The sequence below is a fragment of the Schistocerca piceifrons genome, chromosome 3 (assembly GCF_021461385.2).
Source record: "Schistocerca piceifrons isolate TAMUIC-IGC-003096 chromosome 3, iqSchPice1.1, whole genome shotgun sequence".
NCBI classification, from domain to species: domain Eukaryota; kingdom Metazoa; phylum Arthropoda; class Insecta; order Orthoptera; family Acrididae; genus Schistocerca; species Schistocerca piceifrons.
Genome location: NC_060140.1, coordinates 422202867 through 422215915, shown reverse-complemented (window position 1 = coordinate 422215915; position 13049 = coordinate 422202867). Strand labels below are relative to the sequence as shown.

At 40.3% G+C, this 13049-nt stretch overlaps 1 protein-coding gene across 1 annotated transcript in view; it reads left to right on the top strand.

The window, feature by feature from the left end:
• The window catches only part of LOC124789749 (aminopeptidase Ey-like), an 87777-nt gene extending 75041 nt beyond the window's left edge, over positions 1–12736 (top strand). Inside the window, exon 5 of the mRNA XM_047257203.1 lies at positions 12506–12736. Within this exon, the coding sequence (XP_047113159.1) occupies positions 12506–12658 (153 nt within the window). The 3' untranslated portion in view covers positions 12659–12736. The remainder of the gene's footprint in view (positions 1–12505) is intronic.
• The last annotated feature ends 313 nt before the right edge of the window (positions 12737–13049 follow it).

Sequence of the window (13049 nt, the reverse complement as noted above, 5' to 3'; positions counted from 1 at the left end):
ATGAAGTTGAAGATTTCAACTCCAACACAAGACGATGAAAGATCAGAGATAAGGTCCATGTCCTTTGAATGAAGCCCTATAAGGATCCTGCAACCCAGGGTAAATTTGAAGCTCCAGCAACGGGCAACAAGCGGAAAGGTGACAAAAAGCATCATGGCAAAAGAAGTTCTAAGAAGATTACCACCAGGGCGAGAATCAGTCATCAGGAACCGGAGTATGCAGGACCAGTGACTCGTACCTGGACTAGGTGAAATGTAACACTGAGACACTGTTCCCTTAAGGAGGGAGCAATGTCACAGCAGAAGCTGAGTAGCACCGTGGTTTAGCGGATATGATACTGAACTGTTGCATGGAGGGTTGTGAGTTCAAAACTCTCCTGGACTGTACTATTTTAATTTCTATATTCAGTTTGAGTACATTCTATAAGCATCCACAAATGTCAAGAATCATTGTACTGGAATGTTCTGTAGCTGTATATATATAGTATGTGTACTGGCCAGAGGCAATTTTCTCTGCACTCTTGAATGTGCAAGTGCTGAATAAACCTTCATTAAGTGAAGTTAGTGATCATCCTTCATCTAATTACACCTTCTTCTACTTGACAATATGGCTGTTGGTTAAGTTCTTTGAATCGAGATAAAAAATAAGGTTCAATACATTTTGAATAGCCTTTGTACATTCTCATTCCATTTTACTGCTAACTGGTGATGAGGTAAACGTTTGATACCAAGCTCGTGCAACTAGTCAAACAGCAACAGCAACAGCTGCTCCTGTAGCAGCAGTTGCTCCGGCAGTTTCAGCATCATCAACAGCAGTTCTAACAACAATTTCAAATGTTGTACAATTGCTTACAGGTTCAGGGTTTCCAAACCATCCAGGCTGTGGTCACTTCCCAGCCTGAATGCCACCCACTTGTGCTTGCACCGTTTAATGACATTAAAGAGGATTGAGACACTTATTTGTGGTGGCTGACACCAAACTTTCCCATATTGCAGGTTTTGGATGATTCTCTCTGATGATCATCCTTCCTGTTTTGGGCTTCCCCAGAGATGCTTTCATTGTTAAAGAAGTTGAGAAGTGGACTCCATTCTCGAATCCAGTTGCACTTATGTTCAAAGAGATGTGTTAATTGCTGTCCAGTTTTTATTTCCAATGAGTCCACTTGGTCACATTGTGCATTGAGTTCCATTAATACCACAATTACTTACCATTTGTGGGCAACAGATTTGCAAGGGTTGAGTCAATGTTGTAATCTCCCTTGTACAAATTCAGCTTGCAAAACTTCATATGCAGATTCACTGATCTGAGATTTTGTAGTCCAACTGGCTCCTGATCTGGAAGTTTCTACTGTAATTCCCCAACCTTCCCCTATACAATATTATGAAAATCATGCATTCTTTTGAAATCACACAGGCTGCAAATTAATGCATCATGCCTCATCCTCAGGTAGCAATGATCCAGCAGCATCATGATTCAATGGTTCTGAATGTCTCCTAGACTCTGAGTAGCCTGCCATGACTCGTTGAGGTAAGCAGTGGGGGTCTCTCATCATGTCCTGATTGCTTCATTTCTCACCTGCATGCACACTGTCCAGATCATTGGGCACAAAGCATTCATTATGGGAAATGTGAGCATCTCCTCATTGTTTGTTGTGAACCATCAATACAGTCAGATTCCACCACCCACATGCATCATGGAAGGGTGTATGAACTTCAGGCAGCTTTTTCTCAGGGTGATCCTTCTACTTTTAAGTTGCTTATGACCCTCATGACTGCAACCCAGGATCTCTGCTACCAGCTGGACACATGAGCACTGTTTCTTTAACCACCATCCACATATATGCTCATCTTGGTTCCCCTGACTTGGCCCCACCCTTCCTTATGTTGGTCACCTATGGAAACAGTTCAGTTCCTCTCCAGGGTCAATTCATAGTCAACACTACATAGAAACTGGTCGTCCAGTTGATAAAAATCTGTTTGTTGTTGATAGACCCTGACCTGGCAACTTTTATAGCCTCAGTGCCTTCTTTCTGTTTGGATTCTCCATCACTGACAATGTTTGTGTCATATCCAACATAGTTCCCTACTAGGACCTTGACAACCTCTGTATTGCCTTTGTACCTCTGTTTGGCCCTGGCCTTGGGTGTGCCACATTTCTGCCAAGTGTGACTTCTTCCTCTCTCTTCAGGGGAGGTTGTTAAGCAAGAACTTGATCACCTCTACACAGATGGGGTAATTAAACATGTCAGAATTAGTGCTTGGGCCACACCCCAAGTGGTGGTCTGTAAACCAAAAGACTCTGTCTGACTATGTGGAGATTTTAAGTCAACAATCAATGCCCAGGCATGAGTAGAAAACTTCTGCATCCTGCACTCAGAGGACTTCATCACAATTATCGTTGGTGGTGATTATTCCCTAAGACAGACCTTGCTGAAGCATATTTGCAGGTACACCTGGATGAGGAATCACAATGCCTTATGGTCACCAAAGGCTTATACAAATACAGGTGCTTGCCCTTTAGAATCTTTTCCACTCTGGTGATTTTTCCAGATATACCCAGAACAATTAACCGTTTCCATTCCTACTTGCACTAACTATTAGATAACATAACTGTCACAGGTGCTACATGTCAGGACCATCTATGCAACCTTGGTACACTCTTTACCACATCACATGATGCAGAGCTCAGGTGCTGTTTACACAAATGTCACTTTCTTCAGGAGCAGGTGGAATACCTGTGCCACTGGCACAATAAAGATGGGATCCACACCACTGGCTGCAATATTTCTGCCTTTGACTCTCTATCTTGCCCCTAAAACTGACAGGAGGTTCAGGCTTTTTTTTATGGAAAGTAAATTATTCTAAGTTCCCCCCACAGGCAGCCCACATTATGCATACACTCAGCAAGCTGCAAAAGAAACCTGTTCAGTACAGATGGACATCTGCCTGTGATCATGCTTTCACACAGCTGAAGTTCATGTTGCATTGGTGTCCTGCATTATGCCCTTTACTCCACTGTATCCCCTGGTTTTGGCCATGAGTGCTCATTCCTGTGGCACTGACATGGAACTGGTTCATAGGAATGATGGTGGTACAGAGTAGCTGATTGCCTGAGCATCAAATACACTTACATCTTCTCAAATGAACTACTTGCAGTTCAAGAAAGAGGCTTTGGTAATCATCTTTGTCTTTAAGAAGTTCCAGATTTACCTTTCCAGGACCAATTTTATCCTCATTATGTACCGCAAGCTGCTCTTGGATCTCTTTTGACCCTGCTCTCGGCTTCTGAAGTGGACAGCACAACGCCTCCAGCACTCAATGCTTTTCCTCAGCTCCTACGTTTATACCATTAAATACAAGCTCATGGCACAACACACAAATGTAGATGCCCTTTCCCACCTGCTCTCAGAGCCTGACCAGCATTTGACTGACAGGAAATCTCCTGTTTCCACAATGAGAAGAATGATGGCACATTTTGGATGGACTCATTACTGCTACTCACATCACCGTGAACATGCATTGTGTCCCCATCCTGTGGTGTGATATGCACTGTGTGCACCATGGGTGGGCCCCCTTCTTTTTAAAAGTCTGCTGATCCCAAGCTCTGGGCCTGTGCTTGCCACTCCAACCAATCGTCCATCTTTTCCAATGTTTTCCTACTTCACACATATGCAGATACCGTATTTACTCGAATCTAAGCCGCACTCGAATCTAAGCCGCACCTGAAAAATGAGACTCAAAATAAAGGAAAAAAAAAAATTCCCGAATCTAAGCCGCACCTGAAATTTGAGACTCGAAATTCAAGGGGAGAGAAAAGTTTTAGGCCGCACCACCAAATCGAAACAAAGTTGGTCCATTGTAATATGAGACACAATTTAGGTCGAATGAAAGACGATACAGCTACAGTAGTTTGGTTCGAGTCGTAAGCTTAGCAGTTAAGCTTTACCAGGTAGCCATTGCTATGCGTCAGGCGCTCCTTCCGTATTTATACGGGTACCCTTCCGTTTTCACGTGCTTCGTCTGGTTTGAATCGATTGCTTATTTTGCTTTGATCTGATAAGTGCCGTTTTCTTTGTTATAGGTGTTTACGTCACTCTAAGCTGAAAATGCATTAGTGTACTGTGTCATGCATTGTTTGTCGCATTTCGATAGTGCGTGTTTACGGCCTGTCGCCGCTCGCGGCATGACTTGCTTTTGTGCCCGCTACCGCCGCTTAAAAAAAAAGAGGAATCGTCTCATTAGCGAAACATTGGCAAGAGACTGCTATTTGTTGTTACTTACACTGCTGCTTTCTTTGATAATGATCAACAAGAACCAAATAATAGACTGCGTATGATAGAACATGTTCTGAATGAGTGTTTAGCGAAAATTTTTCTCCGTTTGAAAATCTTTGCGGCCGCTTCTTTAGTACATCAAATTCTGCACAGAAATCAGTCATCTTACATTTAAAATCTAGTCAGTTACCGTGCTTCATTTCTGACTGTATCACTATTAGGCATAAGAATAATACGAATATAAACATGACACGATACGTATATTCTTCCGCGTTTGCTGTTGTCTCACTCTAGTTTCATAGTTTATTAGGCAGACAGGATTTAAATGAGATAGCAGCAAACACGAAAGAATACATGGCAAAATGTTTATATTCGTATTATTCTTATGGTGAAGAGAATACTGCATGTGATTCACATTTCATCAGGTTCCTATTAGCAACCATCTAACCATCTCTTCTCACAGGTAGGAATAAAACTCAGAACGTAGAGTTGGCCATATTGACAAACATCCCTAACAGTCTTACCAGTCGGATTTTCGTAGTACATTGAAATTCTGCTACATTCGAAGATGAACAATACGGAATTTGTATTTACTTCGTTGGATAATGTATGAAAATGCAGTGGTCGAAACTCGGGCGGAGGAAAAAAAAGCTCGTCTTCTAACTTTTTTTTAAAGTTATTTACTGATGCAGAGGTTTTGGCGCCAGTATTTATCTTTGTGTCCACAAAGCATACTTGTGTAGTGCTACATGTATTCGACGGCAGAAGTTAATTGTGGCGGCACCTATCAACATTTTTCAGAACTTCCGCTTGCTTTGCACTCGATTCTAAGCCGCAGGCGGTTTTTTGGATTACTAAAACTGGAAAAAAAGTGCGGCTTAGATTCGAGTAAATATGGTATTCACTGTGTCATCATCCCATCTACCCTGCACTGATATGTTTGCACCTCCTCCATTGTGGGTATTGTGGCATGTCACAGATGAAGCCTCTTGTGGAGCACCATGCATACTAGTAGGGACAGAACAGATGTGTGGTGTCCATGGTATGCAGCTGTTTTGCTTGTGCCTGGCACAGGGGTAGCTTCTAACGTTTTTGATGACAAGAATGTGTGAAGTTGGATTGCAACCTTCCTATTTCTTTTACAAGCACCAACTTACTTGGTATGCAGAGCCGATCTTCTTCTCTGGATAGCTGGCTACGTCAGTCTCCAAAAACTACTTCTCCGAAGAGTGATGGTAGTTAAAGGAATGTATAAGACTCTCTCTCTACTCATGAAATAAGTAGGTACTCAAAGAATACTTTTAGTTCACTGTCGGTATATTTCAACTTTCATAAAGAACAAATTGTCATTCCTCACATAAATATTTGATTTCTTGTAAGTCACCCATGTCGTCTTACATTAGACACAATTATACATTTACTACAGAGTTGGTTTAACAACTACAGAAATCCTAAACATGTTTTGCATCTAGCAAGTCTGTGTTAAAAGTTACTAAAAATCTTTTTTCATTCAATTGTTCTTTCATTACTAACAATAGTCACAGTTACAAAACAGCACAGAATAACACAGAAGTTCCTTGGTTCTGCCATGAGCTTTCATTACAACTTCCATGGACTGACTTACAAGTACTTGTCGGTGCCGTTCGACCGCCGTGTCTACAGACTTCTCACGATAAACTTTGGACCTGCACACACAGACAGGTGATGTGCAGTAGATAGAGTTCCTTTCTTCCACTCACATCTAAAATATTGTGTGTCTGAGATGGCGGAAGATCGAGTGGTTCTAGAATTTACGCCAAAATTCTTGAAGCACTATATGTCGTCGTCCCCCCCCCCCCCCCCCCCCCAGATTGAACACACAATATTTTATACAATTATTATGTACATTAATATCACACCATATTAAAAATTCATATTTCAACAGTATACATTTCTTTTCTTTTAATAATCATGAGGACTATAATTTTTTTTTCTTTTTCTGCTATCTTTCCAATCGTAAACTCCAGTTGATCATGACACATGAGTAATCTGCTTTCTGTTCTCGCCTTTTGTACTACCTTTCCTAATTATGTACTAATTGTAGTATTTTTGTGTAGTTTGGAGGAACCCTGGGCAAAATGAAAGTGTTCTTTTGACACTCGTAAACTTCCATAACACGTAATAATGCTAGTTTGTGCATAGAATTCAAACTTAGCAGAATAATCCCTATAAAATGTGTGACTTCTGTCATGATACTGTCCCCTTCTCCTAGGATAAGTACCTATACCTTGCATGTAGGTTGACCTTCGAAAGCACTTCCTCTTTCCATTCTGGTAGGTATGCCCCTTTATACAACATTCCTATTTTCAGGCCACAGGTCATCGTATCTCTGTGTAGGTACACCTGCCCTGTATACTTAGTAAATGCTGGGTATGCCCCCCTTATCCTTTCTGAGTAGGGCCTCATGGTTCATTACCCTAGTATACATTTCTATGTATACTATAATTAAGTAGTTTCTGGTAAAGCTACAAATCTATTTTACACTTCACATTCACTTTTATAATACATCATTTAATCCCTGGAGTCCTCCTCTTCCTCTCAACTCATATACTCTTAGTATATACTATGTCTACCTATAATTCAAGTCTCTCTCTATCCTACTGTTCATCAATTTATCAGAGTATTTGGTGCATTGACTTTTCTTAAATAAGCATCATGATTAACTCCAATCTTGCTTGCATTCTCTTTCATTACTCATGCCTCCTTCTTATGTACACTCGATGTGTGTATGTTTCCCTATGTACAAATATTCTTTCCCCTACAATACCTGGCAGTTCTCACATCACAACAGGTTTCTAGTCTGTAATTTTATAATGTTTGTTTATAAATGTAATTTTGTGTGTATGCAGATGTGTGTTCATGTAGTCTGATTCTTCAGCCCTCTTATCCGCAGAGAAGATGTAGGATATTGGAAACCATGGAAACCAGGAAGAACTTCTGCAATAAAAGTAGATGAATATGGAAAGAGGGAAAAATACATAGGTCCTCAAATGAGAAGTAAGAAAGGAAATAAATAGAAATGGTTGCTAAGATTGAAGAAGAGAAAGAAGATAGTCCCAAAGACAGGAACCCCCCCCCCCCCCCCTTCCGCAGGATCCCTACCTCACAGGTACTTGAGTGAGACGCCAGAGGAAGTTTGATGTTAAATCGTCTCCTACAGAATGGACATTCCCACCTTCACCTTTGAGGTCCCCAAAGGAAATCTTAGCAACCCTATGGAAACAGCTAATGGTGAAGAATCAGTCACACTTGTTTGCAAGGGTGGTTTGAAAGGTGTGGTGTGTGTTTTGTGCTAGTCATGATTTATGTGTTCTCTTAAACCATGCTTTTATCAACAATACCCACCTGTTTTAAACCTGATGCAAACTCTCCCATCTACATCACATCTAATAAAAGCTATAAAATATTCTATACAAAATAGAAAATTATACACAATGGTCTAACAGTTGTTCAGTTCGTCACATTATATTATATTTTCCACAGACATAATATTCTTATTCCAGTTATTTCATGTCTAGAGATCACTTTCTTTCTTATTCTGTGATTCTCCTAAGTTGTAATCATATCCAGTTTTCTATGTAATAAGATTATAGGATAGTTTGAGATTTTAGGAATAGATGACAGAATAGTTTAAGATTTTAAAGGAATTTGGTGCAGGAAAACTATTTTGGTAGAAATACCGAAAACAACTGGGGATCTGATGATCGTCACTTGGCCCATTAACTCAGAATGTTAACATCCCTGTGGGATAGATGACTCCGCCCGGGTCCCATGGATCTGATATTAACTTTTCTTGTGCACTGGCAGACCAGTGAGCGGATGTGTAATCAGCACCAGTGAACAGCAACAGGTGCCGGTGGCATCGGTTGTTGGTTTTCGCGTAGGCGTTGGTGGACAGATGTGGAGGTAGGTTAGCACTGGTGAGCAGCAACTGATACCAGAGGTGTCGGATGTTGGTTTCCCCTTGATGTGTGTGAGAGCTATCCACTCCCCACACCAGATCTTCTTAGTCAAAGTGATCTCAGCATATTTCTTCTTAGAGAAACACACTGGAATCTTCTTCACTATTTCTCAATTCAAATTTTTTCTCTTTTGAATACTTGAGCATGTCCCAGAGTCTCGGAGCAAATCCTTTATTGGGTTTGGTTTAGTTGATATGGCAACATACAACATCCACTTTTCTTGTTTTTTGGTCTTAAAATTCCTGTTTTTTGAGTCCTTTTTCACTGGTCACCACGTCCTAACATTTTTGTGACAACTTTTTTAATAGGCCTTCTCTTCTGAAACTGTGCTCTTTCAGCAACACTGTCAGTATATTTGGACACCATGTGCAATAACAAATTTGCACTTTCAGTATAAATATTAGGCTTCTTGTAAGTAGCCCATGTTGTCTCACATTAGATACAATAAAAATACATTTACTACAGAGTTGGTTTAACAAGCACAGAAATCACAAACATGTCTTGCCTCTAGCAAGTCTGTGTTAAGAGTTACTAAAAATCTTTTTTTACTCAACTGTTCTTTCGTCACTAACAATAGTCACAGTTACAAAACAGCACAGAATAACACAGAAGTCCCTTGGTTCTGCCGTGCGCTTTCATTACAACTTCCACGGGCTGACCAGCAAGTACTTGTCGGTGCCATTCGACTGCCAAGTCTACAGATTTCTCACGATAAACTTCAGGACAGCACACACAGACAGGTGACATGCAGTAGATAGGGTTCCTTTCTCCCCACTCACATCTAAAACATCATGTGTTTGAGATGGTGGAAGGCCATGTGTTTCTAGAATTTACGCCAAAATTCTCGAAGCAGTACAAGCTCTGCCCCAGTCTTTTGCCCCTGGCCCACCCCCTACCATCCCTGGGATCACATTCATCTTGACTTTTCTGGCCCCTTTCTGGGATCTATGAGGCTCATTGTCATGGATGCTTAGTCTAACAACCTACATGTGGTCAGTATGACGTCCACCACTGGTGGTACTCTCACTGCTCTCGTCCCAATTCTCTCCATTGAAGGGCTTCCCTACACTGTCATGTCAGATAATGGGCCCCAGTTATTGCAGTGACTTTCAAACAGTCCTGTACCTCTAATGGCATCAAGCACCAATGTAGTCTGCCATCTCACCTGTCCTCCAATGCCAAAGTGGAGCATACGGTGCATACGTTTAAGCAATAAATGTTGAAAGTGGTGGGTACTTCCAATAAAACGGATGCACTCACACTGTTTCTCAGCACCTACCATTCCACCCCTGTCCATGACCATGGCGCAGTAGTGCTCTTCTGTGGGCCGCAGCCACGTACTCTCATCCACTTCCTGGCCCCCCAAATGAGGGAAACCCAGACCCACCCTGCCAGGCACTTTCTGCTAGGTGCAGCCATGTGGGCCTACTCCACTTTTCTGCCTTCCCCAGAATCATCCAGGGTGCCTCCGACCCTATGTGCCCTTTTCAGGGGGAAGGATCTAGTACTCCAGCCCAGCGCATTTGTAGACCTGCTGGATGGTATGGGCATCAGTGATTGCCAATAGGTGGCACTGCTGTAATTGCAGGTACTGCAGTTGCTGATGTAGGCACTACTTCAAGTCATGCCTTTCCAGCCAGCCTATCAAGGTCTGCAATCACCCTTTAAACCTAGCACTGTGGCCTCTCCATCTGTTACTTGTGATTTCTATGCATTACCATATATATCTCACGACACATTGTTGTCTCTGTTCTGAATTCTCTGCTTCTTAGAATTTTGATCTTGGTTTGCCCTTTAGACTTGTTATTCTGCCATACCATTTCCATTATCAGTCATTCTCTCATGTCACCCACCTGTTGTTCTCTGGTGAAGCGCTGTCGATGCTCTTGGCCAGTTGGCCAGCACTGCTGGTTCTGAAGTCATTTACAGACGTGTTTGATTCCAGTCACTGTAGATATGAACATATCTAGTAGCACACCACTAATACTGTGTCATATTATTACAGCATTATGTTTCCTTTAACTTGCATTATTCCACATTTAGGGCAAGCTGCCATTAATCTTACCAAACAGAAAGTCTATGCAAGTCACCTTTATCCTCCTATGGTCACTCAAAGAAAAACACACTACTGCACAATACAAACAACACCCTAATCAAACAGACACAGATTGCTGCCCATTCTGCCCATCAGATCATTTACACATACAGGAACAAGAGTGGTCCCATCACACTTTCCTGGGGTTCTTCTGATGATACCTGTGTGTCTGATGAACACTCACCATCCAGTGCAATGTAATGTATTCAGCTACTCAAAAATTCTTTGAGCCACTCACATATCTGATAACCTATTCCGTATGCTTGGATGTATGTTAGCAGTCTGCAGTGTGGCAGTGTTTGAAATGTCTTCCAGTAATCTAGGACTATGGAATTTGCTTGTTGACCTTTTATCACACCTACAAAAAGTTACCTTAAAGAACTAATGACACAACTACCGATTAATACGCAGATCTTTTCAGTAAAAGTGGCCTAAAGCCAAGGATCAATCACGACATAGTTCTCAGTTTCCAGATCCTGTCTAGAGCAGAAAAATTTGTAAGAGGTGTGGTCAAGCCTTTTTTTCTTTTCAGTGAAAGTCTGGTGAAAAGCAAGACATGAATAGTGAGCACTGTAAGTGAAGATATAGGTTATGGTATAGACTATTGAAGAGTTTTGGCATGAATCTTCTGACAGGCACTTAATTGTGCATAGCAGAGTAATCAAACATCTTAGTAAATTAGCTTACTACGCCTATTTTCACTCATTGCTTTCATATGGCATCATATTTTGGGGTAATTCATCACTGAGGAATAAAGTATTTATTGCACAAAAGCGTGTAATCAGAATAATAGCTGGAGTCCACCCAAGATCATCCTGCAGACATTTATTTAAGGATCTAGGGATATTCACAGTAGCTTCTCAGTATATATACTCTCTTATGAAATTTGTTATTAACAACCAAACCCAATTCAAAAGTAATAGCAGTGTGCATAACTACAATACTAGGAGAAAGGACGATCTTCACTATTCAAGATTAAATCTAACTTTGGCACAGAAAGGGGTGAATTATACTGGCACTAAAGTCTTTGGTCACTTACCAAATAGTATCAAAAGTCTGACAGATAACCAACAAGTATTTAAGAAGAAATTAAAAGAATTTCTGAATGACAACTCCTTCTACTCCATAGAGGAATTTTTAGATATAAATTAAGAAAAAAAAGAAGAAAACAAAAATATTAAATAAAATTAAAAAAAATAAAAAAAATAAAAATAAAAAATAAAGAAAAACAAAAAACAAAAAAAAATTGTTTTATTAACTTAAGTATGTTGTTAAATTACCCTAATTATGTCATGTATTGGAAAATTCGACTCGTTCCACATCATTACGAAATATCGTATTCATGATCCATGGAACTAGTATTAATCTAATCTAATCTAATCTAATCTAATCTAATCAAGTAGATGTAGGTGTAGATGTAGATGTAGGTGTAGATGTAGAGTTCAAATTTGCCATGAATTTTGTATTGGATGAGTATTTGCAGTCACCTTCAATAAACACTCTTGAATTGAATTCATACTGGACTAATGAAAGGCCATTTATTAGTCCCTTTGATCAGTTAGATAAATAAAATTACAGATTGAAAACATTTTATTGTACTGTGACTAAATGGCTGTCTTATGCATAAATGGGCTGCATATTTCAGAAGCCTGGCAAGGCATCTGAGAACATAGGCACCACCTAGAATGATAATAATATTGTATAATCAGTTAAAGTACAGAGTATAGAAAACAGTCTTAAAATAATAAACACATGGAGCAACACAAAGAATCAACACTAAAGCTTTAGACTTACTTATCTATCCCAAGTCAAGAACAGATACCATCGGTGACCATGCAGCTCTCTTGGAATGAAATGATAATTAAATCAAGACCCTAAGCTGTTGACAGGCATTGATATACATTAACAGGGATGTTGAAAATGTGTGCCCCGAAAGGGACTCGAACCTGGTCGGGCCACACATTTTCAGCTGTCCCCATCGATGTATATCAACACCTGTCAACAGCTTACGGTCTTGATTTAATTACCATTTCTCAAGGTTTGGCTCACATTACTACATGACAGGAGAGGTCGATAAAATTGTCAGGACATTTGACATATGATATAAGTGTTTCATACATTGTGTTTCTGTTGCAGGTAAGCTTGCTGGCAACCTCAATAGGGAACCAAGGACTGGCATCAGCAGCATCATCAAGGCATACTAGCTTAGTGCATTGTCATGCCTTGCATCATGCTGCTTCTCATTGGTTACAGCGCTGGATACAACAACGACAGCATAATGCTGTTTGAAGAATATGACATACACCTTGCTATACAAATCTTAAATGATTTACAGTATAAAAGGAGCTGAGTGCTTCATGTCTTTAACTGTATTTTTTTCATTGTTATCCATTCTCAAGATCCTTTTACCATTTCCCAAAGTAGCCTGCTGGCACATAAATCATTGTTCATTGCACAGGAAGGACTTCATGTTTCACTAGGAATGCACAATTCCAACAAAAACAGACTGTATGTTTATACTGTATCTTTATACTGTCCCTAATCTTAATGCAAAAATTTGAACAATTATTTTAAGGCATAGCTGCAGATTCTTGTCTATTCCTTTAAACAGAGTTCATTCAACTTCACACAGACATGTGCCTGCCCCATGAGAATTTTCAATTTAAATTTTGCACAATCT